We start from the raw sequence: 19,025 nt of genomic DNA, 5'->3' as shown, positions 1-19,025 counted from the left end.
TTGTTTGACTTCCTAACACCAGCTCTCTGCTTAAAATCCACCAAAAGCTATAACAAGAGCTCAAAAGTGTTGACAAGAGCGCAACGTTATTCATAGATCTAGCCTCTTAATGGTGCTCTCAACGTGCACCAGGTTGATGCATTTAACTTTTAAACGTAATACATTTCCTTCTGGGGAAGCATGCCCCCTGGACCCCCGTCCGAGGGTCCACCCACCACAGTCTGAAGAAAGTGCCGTAAGAAACCCTGACCATTGACAGACATTTTAACAAGGAGCTCCGGTCCAATTATTGACGGAACAGATGTATTCTCATTTCAGGGCACTGTTGTCATGTCAACCGACAGACCTCAAAGGAACTCATCCATTTCGCTTTTCAGACGAACACTCATTGAGGGACAAACTAATAAGCTTTCGGGTCGCACTGCATTACTGTTCCCGAGTAGAGGCCACTCTTTTTCAAGGCTAGCGTTTGCCTGGAACAGAAGTGGTGAAGAAGAAGTGCGATGAAAAGAAAGACACGATCAGGACGACGCAACGTGTTCAGAAATGGATATACGAGCGGCAGCCTTTCTGAATATATATCTGGACCCGTTTGACCATGCAGGGCCGTTGACCGGAGTTATTGCAGGTCAATTAACCGGAAAGTTGTTTTGCAGTCACGGGCACCGAGTTCAACATCGGTTACGATGTGCAGTGACGGCTGCCAGTGCAGCTGTCCCGCTGAACACCGGTGCAGTTCAGGTGGACACTGTGCTGACTATATATAGGCTACGGCTGACTGCTGCAAAACATTACATTTTACAAACAACACTACCACACCTCACTAAAACCTCATTTATAAAAAAAAACAGGTAAAACCAGGCGGCATCAAAGTAAATGAAGTCAATGAAGCCGGCCCGCTTCGCCGTTATCCACGTCCCGTCATAGGGGCGTGACGTTATATGTCTGAAATGAAGTAGGCTACACATTTATGCAAACGGTTGCTCCGTGTAACGTTTAATTCAAACTAGTGCCTGTATCACATATTCATAAAGGCCACTCAGCATGCTATGAAGTATTTACATTAAGGCCCTTTTGAAAAAAGCATTCTACATACTGGAGCACTTCCAAGTTAGTTGCATCGCCCGGGGCAAGAGCAAAGAGCACGAGGCCCTCTGCAGATGCCACCGACTCACTGATTGCCATGCGTCCGGAAGAAAAGCAAAACACTGCTGCTGCCGCTAGACTCGGCGTGGGGCGCTCTTTATTCTGCTGCACACCTATTACTTTGCACTCCGTCTGTCAGGGCGGAATCTATAGGGCCACAAAAATTACCCGCACGCAGATGTTTGAGTGTTTCTCCGAAGCATTTAAGGCTTGATGTATGCTATTATAAAAGCAGTGTGACGGCGGCTGCATTGTCAGCACTCTGCGCTGTTCTGCCGGCTGACGGGGACCGGGGGCTGTTTGAGGAAGCAGCTGACTGAGGATGTGACAAGAGAAAGAATATTAAAATTACACACTTCCAACAATAATCACTTTTCAAAATTGAGAATCTACGTATGAAGAGAGATGTTTATTTTGTAAGTTATACTTCCCTTTTCTCACTTGAATAAGAACTATTACAACATGTAATTACATCTGTGTGAAAGTATGTTTTTTTTCAGTTGACGGCCAAAATAAAAACAATTCATATTTCCTACAGGTTGAAGTTGCTGGAACGCACCGCATACATTTAACCGATCCTCTTGCATGACTGACGGACTTGATATCATCATGTCGGTCTTAACATGCTTAAAGAAAAAGAAATCCCCATTGGTGGCATCCACGGAGCAGTGAGGAGTAGTTCTAATGAGCCTGAATCATGTCGTAATATATGACTTCATCCTGAGCCTATTTTGTGCAACCGAATCAATCTCCATGAAAAACAGGATCGGACCGTCTGCGTGCACGCATGTGTGTGTGTGTGTGTGTGAGAGAGAGAGTGATGCCATGACAAGTTCACTCAACCCTTAGACAAATTTAATAGTACTCCCTTCCCTCTACTTTCATATTGAACGGTCGTCCATATTACACAGCCTTTCGAGGAACACGGAGCAATCAAGGCAAGAAAGCAGACACTCCTGAGGCACTCTTCCAAAGCAGAGCCTCATTTTTCTGTTGTTCTGTCTCCCACTTCATCAGAAATACAGACAGACAATCACCCTGATTCACTCACCCTGTAGAGAAGGTGGTGGTGGTGGGGGGGGGGGGGGGGGGGGGGGGGGGGGTAGTGAATGTACTAATCCGCATTTAAATGTGCGGGTGGTTTTCCCTCGGCAAGATAAATACTCCCTCCCTGATAAATACAGCTTCTCGAGTGTGCATGATGTCTGAAATCAGGCGTGGAGGAGAGTATACCAGGTCTCGCTGTGAGGCTGGAGCAGAGGTCACGGCGCCACGGCCACAGAGAAATTATTTAACATCGCTATTAATTAAGGCAGCGCAGCACAGCGGCTCATTACCATGGAAGGCATGAGTTATTCGACGAGCTCGGTTCAGTGCGCGTTTTCTGCGTGCCGTTTCGGGCTCACTGCGGAGCGACATGCAGGCCCACCACCCGCGTTAACATGACGGCAGTAATATGGGAGCCGACAGCCGAGTGAGAATAGCGCTGGTCTCTGCGGTGCATTGGTCTGTGACACCACAAAGAGATGCAGAGCAACTGCGGCACAGGTGTCTTTGCGAGTGCATCGTTTTGTTGTTTTGTTTTTTTGCCTGAAAGTTAAACTTGCCCTTCGTGGAATTCATTCGTTCTCGATGCGCCAGTCTGAGAAAAAGGACAAATGGTGCAACAAGTGAGAAACCTTTCTCGACATGAGAGGATGAAGTACTGTTGTTTGACACTGGAGGTGTTGTGGTTGGAGGTACGAATCATCTTCAGCTTCTTTACCTCGGCTCAACTCGCGACCTGTACCATAATTATTACATTATGCCTGAGGCTGAATATTTTTATTGGCCAAACTGTTGTATATGCAAAACCGTAAAGGATTATGCTGAATAATGTTAACCTGAGCCTTGCATCGACTGCAGTGGAACACAGTTTCCACATGACGCACAGATAGAATTAGACTCGTCCAATGTTGTGTTTTTGACACTCGTTGGGAAGCATCGGCGTTTAGCACATTAAATATTGAAATACACAAAGTGTTGACTCCCCACCTGAGGGCTGCATTAGCCACTTGCATTGGGATGCGGATCATTTAGGCCAACGCTGCAAAACCGCTGCCTGCCTTGTATAGTTGGCAGAGAAAAGCCCTCTTAGAGGAGGAAAAACACAGAATAAACAAGTGCAGTGTAGAGGGACAGGTTTCACAGCAGATAAAGTTGAGAACTGAGGAGGAATTAATGAGTGAATAATAAACTGCGTGCTCTGCTGCTGGATCCGTTGTTGTTGTTGTTGTTGTTGTTGTTGTTGTTGCTGCAGGTCTTATGCTGATTAGCATGTGACACCGGCATCACGGGGAAAGCAGCAGACCAATTTGGGATTTAAACCTTCGCTATCACACTCCATCACTCCTAAATTTGGCTCCCATCCCATCAGAAACAATTCCGGACGAATGTCGCAACTTTCCCAAAGAACAGAGGCGTGGTGACAGAGGCGACCGGTTGGATTGGTAAATCGACAGCGCTCAGCCCTCTGGTACAGCGATAACTGCGCTACATGCTCGTGCGAGGAGATCCGGTGTATCTGTGTATTGTGGCCCCTCACCACAGGGCCGACTCACTGCCCCCCCCCCCCCCCCCCCCCGAAACACACATCCATTTTTGTGGTCTGACTCTCGCCCTAATTAGCCACAAATCACTGAGTGCATTTGAAAATCATCACTAACCTTACCTATAAAGAACACCAATAAAAATGAGCAGGTCTTCGATTAAAGCATTTAAAGCCCATATGTAGAGTGGGGGAGTGGAGTACATTAAGTGATTGTAGTGGATTTCTGTTGACATAATGCTATGAAGAGAGAGAAATGCACATAAACACACACACACACACACAATACTGCAACCAATAACTGAGGTCCACGGTTTCTCTGCTAAATGACCCTATTGTGTAGCACCAGGCTCTCCAAAAAACATTCAAAGTATTGCTTCCTTTTTACTTCCCAAGGTCCAGAAACATTTCAAAGAAAGGACAAAACATGAAAAAAATACTTTTTCTATCATTTGGGTTTGAACAATGTCTGTGCACCATTATTACAGTTTTGCAGTACAGTCTGAAACACACAGCCAAATACTAAACCAAGATAAACAAGAGCAATATCAATATAATCAATAAATCACAAGCGCGTTTCCCAGCACCCTCTATCTAAATAACCGCTCTGGCTCCCTCTCAGAGCTCCCTGCAATCCTCGCGACCGGTCAAATCTGTGGACAGTTTGCGCGAGAACTTCACAAATAAGCGTGCTGCTTCACAGCCTGTTAGCACAGCGGAAGACATTTAGGAACCGTTCCCTCAATCTTCAAATAGGTCTGGGTATTTGATTAATGCTGCAGCTGGGAGCCAGATCTAATTGTAAAAGCAGGAGAAACACTCACTCCGAGAAAGGAAACGGTGCAAATCAGACCACTCCCCGGAGTATTGAGGAAGGAAATTGGTTTAAGGATGAGACACAGGCCTGCGTACCAATGTAAAGCCCCCGTCAACCTTCTCCGCTCCTCCTTGCGGCACCTTTGATTCAAAACTTTCACACACACAACAAAAAAAAGAAGATAATTCGGGAACGTGACGCGGCCGTTCTTCTTTTGCCTCCGTGGTTAGCCGTGCCCGTCTGGCGAGCACAGAGTCGGATCCTTGGATCTGATTGTAACTGATGACTTGAGGAGATATAAATCACACTTGAACTGCAGCCCTGAGATGTCAGCCATTAGAATACAGTGCCGGGTGTACCCGGAATACATATGAGATGATTGGTAGTCAGCGATGCAGTGTGACACCGCTGGATTACCTTATGCAAAAAGGGTGTTCAACTGAATGTTAAATACGTGTTTTTAAAAAAAGCTGCCAGGATGTATTTGAAGTGAAGCACGGGAGGGTCTCATTGAGGGAATGTGAACACCTCGGGTAATGGAAAGACACGTTTGAAGCGGTTCTTCCTTCGGGTTATAGAAACCACCTTCACACGAGAGAGGGCTGATCGAACAAAGGCCAGCTCAAGTAACTGGATTTAGGTGTTTGCAAATAATCCACTGGCCTTGAGTGAAGACAACGCCGTGCCACGAGGGAAAACCTGATGGCCGCAAATCACTCTCGCCAAAAGTCAATTAAAGAGCCCGCTAAAAAGCTTTTTACATCTAATTACATCACACAAATCGTCCCGGGCAGCACACACACAAACACACACACACACACACGTTCACCACAGTCATTTATTAGCAATACAATGACAGCAGCCCTCACTGCACTGCTTACAGTATTAGGCTTCTTTTTCCTTCTCCAAGCTTGCGTTGTGAAAGGAGTTTTTAACAAAATTACCTGTCTGTGCCGCTGCTGATCCTATTACTTTTTACTGACTTTTCTTTTCTTTTTATTCCTTGGGAGCTGATTATAAAAAGTGACTTTAAATGAAAGGATAGTGCCCTTTTTAATACTGGCACCATTTCACTAGATTACATATCATCCAACTATGTTTTCAGACTCAGGGATAAGTACCCTGGGCCTGCACTCACATTAGAAAGAGGTGATTTTTAGGATATAGATTTTTATGTAACTGGTCTCCATGAAAAGGAGAAGATATGAAATTGTGTCCCCATGTGTGTGAGTGGTCTTTATGAGGGATTTTACGAGGCACTTCCCCCGGAAACTTTACTCCTTCAACCCGGAGTCAATGTTTCCCTCTCATAATCATCACAAATGTACATTTTATAATGCGCCAAGAAAAGTCTGACTTTAAATGTGATGTCATTCAGTGACCGGTTTACCACCAGCACCAGGGCTGACAGGCTGAGAGAGTAGTAGGGCTGCATGTAATGCAGAGCTCCTTCTCGTCTTTAGCCAACATGCCATTGGCAGACTCGCGCCTATAAAAAAAGACTCGGCAGTCGCCATAAAAGTCTCCGACCGGCCAACAGGGGAGGAATTCTGAACTTTATGAGATGGGCGCTGAGGAGATTGAAAGCCCCGTGTCACATCACTAATTACACTTCTACGAAGGAAAGCAAAACCAAGTCCCCCAAAAGGACAATACTTCCATTACACATGATAAGTGGGTTACTGTGCCACTATAAACCTGACACAGGCAGGCCAATATACAATTCAGTGCATTACAACAGTTACCATTTCTCCAGCTAGCCCTCAGGTAATTAATGTTCTCTAAAAATTCCCAGCTCTCCGCCTGCAGCAGTGGCTTTAGGGGACTTCTGGAAACCTTTTTTTCCTCCAGACAGCTCCGGGCAATTCTTTTTTTATTTTTTTTGTATTATTAATGTGAAGACGCCATGGAAAGGTTAGACTCATATGGTCAGGGGGAACTGATCGAAGACCTTCAAACCGGATAAACTACATCCCACTTAAGTTTATACGTGTTGACTCGATGCCTCTAGTGTTTGCTGAATAGAGAGGCGGCCTCTCATTGTCCGTGCTGTGACTGTTAAGTAACTCATCAGACTAAACGGACCCGTTTGGTTTGATGTTGCTCCTGAAAACCTTCACCTGTGTAACGATTGTGCTACAAAGCAGCTCGGCACGACAAATGAAAGAGCCGCTCTGATGTGCTTGTAGAGCATGAAAAAAAAAAGAAAACGCACTCTCACTAAGCGTCCTGTTGAACTCGCTCACTAGACTCCTGGATCCCAGCTGAAGCTATTGACATTTTAGTAAGGACTGCCTTATTTGGCATGATTGCACTCTGGCATCTGTATGGCGCGGTTCACTGGTCCCTTCAACCAGTCATATTTAACATGTTGTACTCCGACAGGGCCAAGTCCATCTATCCGAGGAGTCCGACTTGGCACTGACAGATTTGCCAGTCCAGCAGCCTGTGTTTATTGCCAATTCTTTCTCGCTCGGTTCAGGGCTAATAATACTGAAGTCCCCGTGTTTATGTACAGCAAAGCTTGACAGCTTGAAGCCCAGCCTCCCTTTCTTTAAAGAACCGTGTCTCTCTCTCTCGCTCTCTCTCTCTCTCCTTTGTCCTCTAATTAAAGAAAAAAAAACAATGGGATCTCTGGGAAAACTCTATTGATTAAACTGTCACACTTGACCACTGTGATTGATAAAACTTCATTCAAACATGTCATGCGACGACAGAGGGGAGGAAACTAGCAGTGCGGGTGGGGGGTGGGGTGGGGGTGGGGGGGGGGGGGGGGGGGGGGGGGTGCGAGGCTGTCACCTTTGCATCATATCTGCATTCAAATGTCCCGTACAGCCACCTTGTATTGTTTCCACTCTGAAAAGGCCCCGGAAGATGTAGGTCTCCTGTCTCGCAGCCCGTTCTATTATTATCCGTCCACAGTCTCTGGGGACCAGCCATATTTACAGAGATGCATTCGTCTGGGGACAACTGCGGTGGGTTTCAGGCTGAAACGCGGGGTGAGGCGAGGTGAGAGCGATGAAACGCTAAAATCTTGTTTGAGAAAACTATAAACCCAGACGCATCTCCAACGCCAGTGTTGTTTTGCGGGAGCACCATTTTGCTAACAAGACTGGAAGTCTCGTCTACAATGGCCCGGATTCCCGAGAACAGTTGTGATGGGAGAGACAAAGCAAAAACCGCTCTGAAGCAATGCTTTGAAAAAGGAGTCCTTTTATCGGAAACTCAATTGAATGCCTTACAAAAGTCACTCATTCGGAAAAGTGGTTGCCAGGTTGGCGCCGTTATGTGCTCGCTTAATAATGAAAATGTCACATAAAAAAGGAATAAAACGGCACTGCAGAAACTGGACATACTTGTTTGTGGTTTGTGAAACATTACAAAATTTGCTGACAACCTTATTTTTTTTTGATGTGTTTAAAAAAATAAATAGTTGCAGTCATTGTCATTTCCTGCTTCCAAAAAACACTTTTATACAATTAATTAATTAATTAATCGATTAAGCTGTTCGTTGACTGACCTCACTGATCATTTCAGATGTATAGCTGAAGTTGTGCACTCAACTCGCCCCAATTCTGACTTCTGACTGAATCAGCACCACAGTAGACTGGACAGCGCCACCTCAAGCAAAGCACAGGTTCACTATCGGCCTACGATTAAACAGAAACAAGTGTTACACGTATATAAATGTAGAGCGGAGCTATACTCGTCTGGGATTGAAAGGTAGCCCTACGCGAACATGTATGTGAAATAACCCACACTCTGTAGCGAGACAGGAACACCGGATAGCTGCAGGGAAGAAAATGAATTGCAGGGCGTAAAAAAAACAACCTACAAATTACCTTTAAATTGTCTGATGGCCCTTGAGGGACACCATGAAACGAGGACAATACAGCAAAGTATTAACTGTATGCAAACAATGATGAAGAAAAGTCAAACGTTATTGCAATTAAATGTAAAGTCATATTTAAACATTCCCATTGTGACCTCTGAGGGTTGAAGACTGTTCTCCGAGAACAAGGCGGGCACTGATGGAGCAGAAGAACAGAACAGCACAGAGCTTTTTTTCGGAGCGTGACGGAAATCAATCACGTTCCCGGGAACCCTTTGCTTTACAATATTGTTGTCTGTACATTGTGTACAACTTTACGTCCCTGCACATTTCCTTGTGCTATGAAGTTTGTATAGGGTCTACCTGCATGGTTGAGTGAAAGTAATCACAACTGTTGACAGAGCAGGTTACTTGTTGTTGTTTTTTTTGTTTCATTTTCTTCACGCACTACAACACTCTGTCAACACAAGTCAAAGGCTACATCAGCGGACAGGACTCAGTGGAACACATGAGATTTATCACCACCATGCACTGATGTGAGAGGCCTTTACAGTTTCAGACTTTTACTGCTTCTTTCCTACAGGCAGACGGAATTAAACCGGCCTGGATATTAACATTGTAGTGGGGCAGATTTACTCCTTTACGTGCCGCCCCCCCCCCCCCCCCCCCCCCCCCCCCCCCCCCCCCCGTCGTCGTAATAGTCAGCGAGGGCCTACTTTACGCTGAGATGAAGTGGACGGTTTATATTTTAAAATTCTATTCATCATAATGAGTATGGGTTTATGAGAAGGGGTCATTATGGAACTCTGGACCCACAATGAATATACGGTCTAAGCATAAATGCCACTGGGACAAGTATGGCCAATGCTGACTCGGTCTTAACTCGGCACTTAAGACGATTCTTGACGACTAAAAAACAAACAACAAACCTCATAGAAACATATAGCTCTCATTCAGACACCACTTTGCAGACAGGAGCATCCCAGCTCGTGTGTGAAATGTGAACAAAAAACACATCTACAACAACAGAAGCACGAGAATACCAGTGGTAACAACAACCGAATAAGTCACGTTTCATTGAAACTGCCGAGGGGCAGCGAGCGTAGGTGTGGAGCCATCTCCGGATCAACTTCACATCCGTGCAGTCTGTTGAGCACTGCAGGTGATGTTTCTCTCAACGGGCCGCTGGACCCCCAGTCATGGAACTACCCTCGTCCTTCTGTGTACAGAGCTGGGGGTGTCTACAAGTAGTGGGCATGTGTGGAGGTCAGCGTCCACATCGGGCTGGTTGTGTCCACCGACGTCCCGGCGGTGAAGAGCAACCAGCAGCAGCGCTTCTCTTGATACCTGTTGTTCCGGCTAGTGTCTGTTTTCTCTGCATTACACGATGCGTGATTGCAGCGCAATGTATCCCCGCGGAGCAGCAGTAAGGGACGAAGCTATCCGCGTTAGCAACTGCGGCTAAGTTAGTTAGCTTCGCGAAACGTGACGGATGCTAAGCTACGTGTAAACTCTGCTCATTTCACCCGCACGTCTCGCTTCTATTTCCGCAGGTGCTACAGTAACTCGCGCTCGTGCTGTTTTTTTTTTTTAACTTTTGGGTCACGAAATAAATATATATATACATATATAAATATAAAAGTACATTTTTGAATCAGTTCGACAGCTAATTCGGTTTTGGCGGCTCCTCTCTCACTAATTGACCCTTCTCATGGCAGCCATTGTTCAATGAGGAAAGAGCACAGGCCATGTTAGTTTCAGTGTTTCTTATTGTCTGTCATTTTAATAAGTTGCACATGTAATGTTTCAATTTCTCAATCCCTGTCATTTCACAACAGTCGTTCTGAATCCTTAACATTAATATATATTTATATTTAGAGCAATGATGTGTTTTAGGTCCTCGCAATTCATTTGCCCACTTTTCTCTTTTGTTTGTTATCGTTTGTTGAATTTAGACAAAACGCTTTATTTGTAGTTCAAAGACAACACTGGGTCACAAGGTGCAATACTACCCCCAGGGACTGTAACATTTCCCCAGAAGAACTTTATTTACTGCTGAATCCCAGACCATCGAGTTAACAGCACCCATCTCACACAATCTGACAGGAGTGACATACACCGGGTCAGTGGCTCTGGCTTTAAAAAACTTAGCCTTATTTATTGGTGTCAATGTATTTACATCTGATGTGATAAAACAATCTGTTACTGAAGCGTTTGATTGCCAAAGTCATCAGGCGGGAGTGTGGAAACCCTCTCCCTCTCTCTCTCTACTGCTCTCCATCTATTCCACATCCATTTTCTGTGGGATGTTCAAAGTTATTACAAAAAATGATATGTGGATGTAGCGTTAGGGTAACTCAATTGAGAACAATCACAAAAAAACAACCAAATATAGTGATACCGAAACTGACCTGCCTGTGTAGGAATATGAAAAAGTGGATTTGTCTCCGTGATGGGTCAGACTGACCTCGAAAGCGCAATGACTTCAGCACAGACGACTCATTTCCAAATAGTTTCTTGCTTCAGACACATTTATCTTCCCGTTGTGCACACTCGGTTCTCCCACTGCATTTTCCTCACAGGCTATTGTTTGTTAAAGAGACGCCACCACAAGACCGTTTGATGTTAAAAGCTGCACTTTTCGTTTCAGGAGAAAATAGAACAACCCAATTACAGAAGTTACAAGAGCATACTGTATATAGCTCTCAAGTCAGTAATGCAGACTGTACGGGAGGTATGTGCACATAGTATAATGACTTAATTATGCACAGCAGATTGTTGGGGGGGGTGCTAAAACTCATTTTACCTTTGAGGGCTAAATCATTTATGGCTTACACTTTCCTTGTTACTACAACTGGTATAATGGCAAAACAAAGCATATAAGGAGAGTAAAGGATCACGGGAGGGTAGAAGACTTCAGTCTACCGGTAAAGAAAGAAGAGAACAGCAGTTTCATTTTTATATGTTTATTAAGATATAAAGCAGGCACATGAATATAAGAAACGTGTGCACTAATAAGTCAGCTCTCAACAACAACAACAACAAATTCCACCGCAAAAGTAGTTTGATATCACTCGGGATTAAAAATCCAAACTCAAATACAGCAAAAGACAAACTGCTGAAATGCTTGGTGCTACAGTACAGAAAGAGAATAATCACACATCCAGCTGTAGCTCACAGGTGCCAAACGAGCTAAACAAAGATTCAGCCCCAAAGAACCAAGCAGCAGGGTTTCAGAGCCTCGCTGGATGCCGATGCACCACTACGCAGCAGAGTACTATGACTGGACAAACACCGCACAGCTGTTACCTACAGTTAAACAAAAACAAAATAAAAAAAAGCTGTCTCCGGTTTCTTTTTAAAGCTCCAACTCCTGGCAACTTGTTACCGGTTTTCTATAAAGTTTGTGATTGGTGTTCAAGCTTAAGGACAAGGAATAAAAACAATAAGCAAGAGTTTTAAGTCGGAGAAATCTCCTTTCCTCGCCCACCTCGAAAGTTGCGGAGAGAAAACATATTGATCCCTCAATTTGGACACATTCTTAGACTGCTGGGGTGTTTGGTCTCGTCGACAGTTAATGAAGCTTGTCGGCTTTGGAGAGTAACGACACACCGGGTCCGCTCGTTGTTTGGCCCGCTGGGTTCTCCCAGACTCGGAGGAGCCGAGGCTCGTTTACAAAGTTTGACTGAAATGAGTGGATCTGTGTGCGTATTTACCCGTTAAGCAGCTAAAACTCTGACTCCTCGGTTCACTGCATGATGCAAACATGGAAAAAAACCCCACAGAAAATGAAACTTAAGATGCTCAAATAGTAAAAGAATCAGTCCAAAAATTAAATGGGTGGAAATCATTAGCTATTCAGCGCTGAAAATAGTGTTTAGGTCAGTTAAAACCTGTTTGAACCGTTTATAGTGGCATAACAAAAGGTGTGTAGAAAGTTAGAAAAAAGGGCAGGCACACATGGAAATATATTGACTTTGGTTCCCTTAAGGAACCAAAAACAGATTTTAAATCCCACCAGTGAGCCCGGCACATCCAAACAGTTATTGCTCAAGTCAAAGTAAGGCAGACAGAGATTTTGAATCGTTGATATTTGCAGTACAGAAGGTATTTCGCCATAATCGAACCTTGTAGTGGAAAACACCAGCGACCCCCAAGGTATTACTGTAAAACTGGTTAGAATACAAAATAATCACAAGCCTCTTGGAATTAGTTCTTATAACACGTATGAAATCGGCTCCCCCTGCCTCCCACGAACATGGGAAAAAAAAAGGGAAATATATAATAAGAATAATAAAATGCATTTGTCCAGTTGATTTCCCTCTAACTGCATTTTCCTTGAGAAGAGACAGTTAACGCGTCAGCACATCTGAATTTATGGAATAGAAATGAGGCAGTGTAGGAATAGAAGAGGTCGTACAGACGAGTCGTCGACGCAAAGGTGGAACAAACGCGCTAAAAACCGGTTCTGTTTATAGAATGACGAGCTTTATCTATATTTATATATAAACTCATTGGTCAATAATAGTGTGTTCTCTGTAAACCCTGAACTGGTCTAGATGCTATCCATGGCCTTGAACTCGCTCAGAGCCTGCACGGGGTTGATGTGCTTCTTCTGAGAGGACCTCTTGACCTTGTTGGTTTGGCCGTCATCCTGCTTCTCTCTCTTCACCAGTGGCTTCTTCTCGGGGGCTTTCATCCTCCAGGAGATGGCGGGCATGTTCAGGGCCTCCATGTTTTTGTTCTTCTGGTACTTAGTGGAGGCGACGTAGGAGGCCTTGACGGTGGACACCACCGTGTTCATCAGGTTCTTCGCGGCCTGGATGAGGGACATGGCGCTGTCCAACTGAGGAAGAGACGGGAGAGGACACGGTTAGCTTGGTAACAAGCAAAGCCTGGTATTTTTTGGGGGGGGGAGAAATTTACATATACGGAAGAATTAACAACCTTTCAGATTTCGTCTGGCATACAAACAGAAGCGAGGAAATTTGAGAATACGGAGAAAGGTCAAACTAATTTAATCTCCAATATTTAACAGCCTCAGAGACACAGGTCGCACTTGACTGAAGAGTGTGACGCATAGGCTCAATTCAGCACACAGAGAGGAATTCATTATTTCTTGCACACACTGACGACCTCTTTTAATTCATTTGAATGGCTAGTAAGTGGTTAACTAATGCTTAAAAAGGTTCTATAAACACCTGCCTTGTACGGTCTTATCTTAAGAAGTAAAAAGGTTTGGAAACATTGGTCTTTTCCAGCACACAGAGCTTTTATTTCCATTATCAGTTTTGTTCAATATTAAATATAAGCTGCTGATTATGGGACAAAGAATGAATCATTAACTAAGCACAACAACACCAGATAAAACTTTAAGTAGCGACGCATTCTATTGATTCGATTATCTTCCTAGCTACGGATTAAACTGAACAAACGCAAATCTGTTTACATGCATCGTTTCTCACCCAAATACAACGTGTGCATCCTGAAAGGCTCCAGAAACACACCTCACTTTACACGCTGACGTGAATGATTTTAAAGCGCAATGCAGGTCGTGACCTGTAGACACGGCGGCTGAACTTACCCCAGAGACAACAAGCTCTCCTCCCAGGTTCTGCACCTCGGCCTTGACTTTGCTGCAGATGTTGAGCTGGTGGCAGTACAGGGCGATGCGCTGCAGGTAGGCGAGCAGGTCCTGCTTACAGGTGGAGTCGGGGCACTGCGAGGGAGAGGAGACAAAAACGCGTGTCAGCTGACGTGCACGTCAATTGGTACACAAGCACAAGCGGGATGGTTACAACATCACCCGCCGTGTCGTGAATCAATTTGTTTTTGTAACTCGCTGGTGCTACTCAATCTGAATATTTATGTGATCCTGCAGACGCCATGATCTCACACTTTATCAAGATGAGTTAGCAGCAGTGTGACAGGTAAGGTAGACACCCACATTAGGGCCGTGCACGGAGCCAAAATGACAAACTTACGCCCACACCCTTGTAGATTGATAACTCATTTTCGCAGGGTTAAGCACGGATCAAGTCACACAGAATGCAAATTCTATTAGGAGGGAAACACGGCTGTCAATCAGCAACGTCCAGGTGTTGGTGATCGTCTCGTGTGAAGTCCCTTTTAGCAACGGAAATACTTGTCAAGTATCAACAGCAAGCCCTGTCCATAGATAAGACATGTTTTTAAAATGCAACCAAACGACTTAAACCAGGACTTTAGGCGCGAGGGTGGGAATAAGCGTCTTATTCTTGTTCCCAACAAGGCATTACGAGATCGTCAAAAGCCAGCTGGGGACGCAAAACAAAACACATCGGAACGTTTAAAAGAAGAATCCATCAACTTCAAGAAAAAAACAATAAATTATCATAAAACCCACTTGAGTAGAAGCATGCGAAGAGCTCCACAAATGCACGCCATTTAGCGTTGGCAATCTTTTTGAATTATTTCATCTCATCATAATTAGACCGGGGTCCACCTTCAAACACCACTCCCAATCTCTTTCCAAGTTTGCTAAACAAGCCCCCTGCCAGCCAAGTAATTAGACCCCGGCTCTCGTTAGCCGTTCGGCAAGCGAGGGATGTAAACACCTTTGCGTACCCGACACACGCCGGTACGTCGGCAGCGATCGCCACGCAGTTACACCGACCGCTCAGAGGGTAATCCCGTACTAAACTAACTTCACCTGTGAAAGGCACCGGAGGGGTGGTGACCATGTGTGTGTGTGAGAAAATACTGGCTCAAACACCGGTATGTGCAGGTACTTGGCAGCGAGAAGGCGCTGTCCTTTGGCAGCCGTTAATTCTGAGTGCGGGGAAAAGGTGAAAGGGAGGCGCTGGCAGCCAATCCTTTAATTGATGGATTCTCTGCAGGAAGGAGTCGGGGAGGTCAGTGCTGACGAGTGTGCTCGAGTGTTTGCGCGGCGTCTAGACCGACTGAAGAGGCATTTTGTCCGCCTGGAAGTGAGCAAATGACAGACCGGATCTCTCTGGATAATGGCTGTTAACCACTATTGAAGTGCACTAAATCCACGTTCTCCCTTTTCTCTGTGCAAAAGGGAAGAAGAGGAAACATCCTCGGTATCAAGATTTCTTTTTTTTTTTTTTTGACACTTCAAACAGACTAGGACTTGATGCCTCTAATCCTGCCGAGCGCGGCAGTATCCCTGGTGGGAGCGTCGAGCGCTCCGCTGAATATAGCGCGCTCACTCCCAGACATACAGCCATGCATGCATTTGCACACCGCCCCGGCCAGCTGTGCTCCTTCATACACATCCTACATCGGAGTGATGGGGTGCGATAATAGTACAATAAGGACACGAAAATAAACTAAACACACCCTATCTTCATGCATAAGGTCGCAAATGCAACTTAACCCATTACTATCATCTAATGAGAGCTCTACAGCCGGCATTATTAATAAAAATGGACCAAGTGGTGTCTCCCGTCACTACCAGCCTCTCCTGATTAATAGAAAGACGGGCTAAGTGGAGAGGAGGGAGATGTAAGAGTTGACATTCTATTAAAGGAAAAAGGTATGCAAGAGCAGATGAGAGGAAAGAGAGCTGGAGGGGGTCGACCATCATACATGGTTGAGAGACGAGAGAAAATGGGAGAGGCAGGAGGGTTCAACAAAAAAGAGAAAAGAACCAGAGAAAAATAAGTAGTTGAGGATGAAGAGTGAGCCAGAGGGGCAACAGTATGCAGGAGTAAATAAGGGGAGAAATCCAACTGGGGAAACGGGACGCAGGCAGGAGGATTCAACTGTAGTTGGGAGGGGGGCTTTAAGTAAGTAACAGTGTGTGTGTGTGTGTGAGAGACTGTGTGCACACACACACACACACACATGCAATAGCACAGACCTGGGATGAGGCTGAATGCAGCAGCCATGCTAATGAGGGCTTGGGGAAGTATTCAGACGGCTGAGAGCAGGGCACTGTGAAAGCATCACTTGTGCTCGTACTCAGCTCAGCTGCTGGCTTCGCTCAGCACTCAGGAAACTCTGCAAGGCTGCTGTGAGTGTGACACGTGAATACAGAAGTTATCCAGAGAAGAGACAAGAACACCTCGCATTGGGTTTTCGGGTTCACGCAAACAGCAGGCGCCTGACTCGCTCGTCAATACAGGAGCTTGAGAGCCACGCAAACCAGATGCATCGGTCGCTAACTCACAGACACCTTTCTCTCCTCCAACACCCAACGGGATGTGGCGTAGATGTGTCGGTTAGTGTTTCTGCAGGTTGTGCAAACACCATAACCAAGCACTCGGGTTGAAAATCACATCTGGCCTCACTATTTAAACAATTCATTTCCATTTCACAAAACAAAAATTTGCTCTGGCGTGGAAAAGAAAAAAAAGGATCGTCGCTAGCGAGATAAACTTGAATAAATCCAGCTGTTTGAAGGAGATATTTTCACAACAAAACACACAAATAAAACACTATAGATGACTTTTTTTAGACGGTGACCTTGTAGACCAGCTGCTTTGATCGAACAACAATATCAACAATGATCAGCAGCAAAGAAAACATGTTCAGGGATCTCCAAAAGTTATATTTCCTCCCTTTCTTCTTCACGCGGATCCGATCCGTGACTCTGAACCGTGAGTTTTATGATCTGTTGCACCACTAATCGTCGCACTTGTCCCCAATGAGTGACGCTCTCCTCTAATTGTGACTTCAACCATGAGAGCCCATCATTTTTTCTTTCCTCGTCTCCTCTGAGTGCTGCTGTACAATGTTCAACCCTGATGATAGAGCCTCCTGCTCTCCCCTCATGCTGTGTGGTCAGTTAACCTTGCGTGGTCAGCTATTATTGAGAGATGGCAAAGCAGAGAGGGGGGCATGAGAGACTTCATCACTAGACTCTGGGGGGGGGGTATCTCTTCAAGGCAAACTAATAGAAAAGGTGAGTCACCATCTATCAAAAAGGAGCCAGCAGCACAGGTAGAGATGGCTTTGCCTCTTTAAGTGCCTTCTCAGGAACATGAAGGCGACGCATCAAAGGTGGGTCACAAGGGGAGCAGATCCTTATTTTCATTTTCTAATTGTACCTCCTGAGTTCCATATTCATGTGCGTAGGTAGCTCGTCCATGCCTTAGCATTTAAGCTGCTGCCCTAGAGAAGGTTCAGACGGCAGAGTAAAGCAAAGCAAAAAAAAAAAACACAACACAGCCGACAAAATAAGAAAAAAGGAAATGAGGCAATAAGAATGAAAGAGCGGGATGTTGAACAGAAGCACTTCACTGCGTTACGCGTCGGGTAACGTCCATGATATAAATGATGATGAGGAAGGTCAGATCCCGTCATTGGAAATGCCACGCGGCGCCGCTGAATTCCATCACATAGACAGCCAGCCAGCCAGACCCCCCCCCCCCCCCGGTGCTGCAGCTGCCCAGCACTGACCTTTCAGGATGCGCATCACCCACAGGAAATGCCAATCTCCAATATTTACTGACAAGGCAGCATTCTAATGCGCCAGCAACCTGTTGGGTGAACGTAGAGGTATTTACTGACGGGTTGTTGTTTTTCAGTCACTTCCTGTCATGAGATGAAAGACGGAGGGGAAAAGATATTTGATATTTCCACTTTCCTCACATCCCAGTGAGGGGATTTTGTTCTCATTGGACGGACTTCGCCTGTTGCTTCATGCTTGGAGAGCTAGAAACAGAAAAGGTTTTTTATTTCTAAAAAGTATACGGATAACTGATGTACCATAACCCTGTAAATCAGCCCATATATCGGTTCACCATGTGGCTTTACTGCTCAGACATAAAAAAAACATCTAGCAGGGGGAGAGGGGGTAAAAAAAAGAAGAAAATGTGACATTTTTGTGCGGTAGAGGGCTGTGGATAATTAACTGTGCCTAAGCTGGGAAAGGACCTTCAGGGCAAGAAGCCACGGGGAACTTTTATCTGCCACTACACTTCAAAACTGCCACGGGGGCTAGCAGGGTTACAGAGATATACGTTAGTGTTACAGTGTGATGCCACTGGGGGAAATAGTGTGACTGAAAACCATGGAAAAGTTTAAGGAGATACAGGAAACAGGAAAGATCACTCCGTTACTTTAGGCGAGTGGAGTAGAAGGCCTCTGATGGAGTTGGGTGTGCAGGTATTCTGTGTGCACAGCCCTGTTAACAGGCTTTACAGTAATGCGCTGTACATTAGATTTAGTCAAGTCTGCTGCCGATTATGTTACCGTTGATGGCTAAATATAAATCTGCCACGGCCGACCGATATCAATCAAGATCCATTACAAACAGATTGATGATAGCCGGATCTCCTGCTGAAAAGATGCTCCGTGTTTGTGTGTGTGTGGGGGGGGGGCAAAATTCAATCACACCGGCACTCGGGAGCGTTAATGTGACAGCGAAGCCCGACAGAGTCTGGGTGTGACAGGGGGAAATCAAGCTGGGGGCGAGCCAAAAAGACAGACTTTAGAGGCAACCACAGGGACCAATTAAATGGCTCTCATCCATTTTTAATGTTCACGCCGCACCTGTCAGTCAGCCGCATCGCTGCAGCACTTGTCAGCTCAAACTTAGAACTTAATACGGCGGCTACGGAACAGGTACGAACCAACAGGCATGTTAAAACATTTAGAAATGAGTGTTTGACATTCAGACTGGTATTTGGCCT

The 19,025-nt window shown here is 45.3% G+C and overlaps 1 protein-coding gene across 3 annotated transcripts in view; it reads right to left on the bottom strand.

The window, feature by feature from the left end:
• Window positions 1–11,338: 11,338 nt before the first annotated feature.
• Window positions 11,339–19,025, bottom strand: part of ctnna1 (catenin (cadherin-associated protein), alpha 1) — a 68,626-nt gene continuing 60,939 nt past the window's right edge. For all 3 annotated transcript variants that reach the window (XM_079167705.1, XM_079167707.1, XM_079167706.1), the window contains exons 17-18: window positions 13,967–14,101; window positions 11,339–13,228 (exon numbers count right to left, since the gene is read on the bottom strand). In XM_079167705.1, the coding sequence (XP_079023831.1) occupies window positions 12,938–13,228; window positions 13,967–14,101 (426 nt within the window). In that variant the 3' untranslated portion in view covers window positions 11,339–12,937. The remainder of the gene's footprint in view (window positions 13,229–13,966; window positions 14,102–19,025) is intronic.

Source organism: Pholis gunnellus, assembly GCF_910591455.1.
Source record: "Pholis gunnellus genome assembly, chromosome: 10".
Taxonomy (NCBI): domain Eukaryota; kingdom Metazoa; phylum Chordata; class Actinopteri; order Perciformes; family Pholidae; genus Pholis; species Pholis gunnellus.
This window is presented reverse-complemented; position numbering and strand designations above follow the sequence as displayed.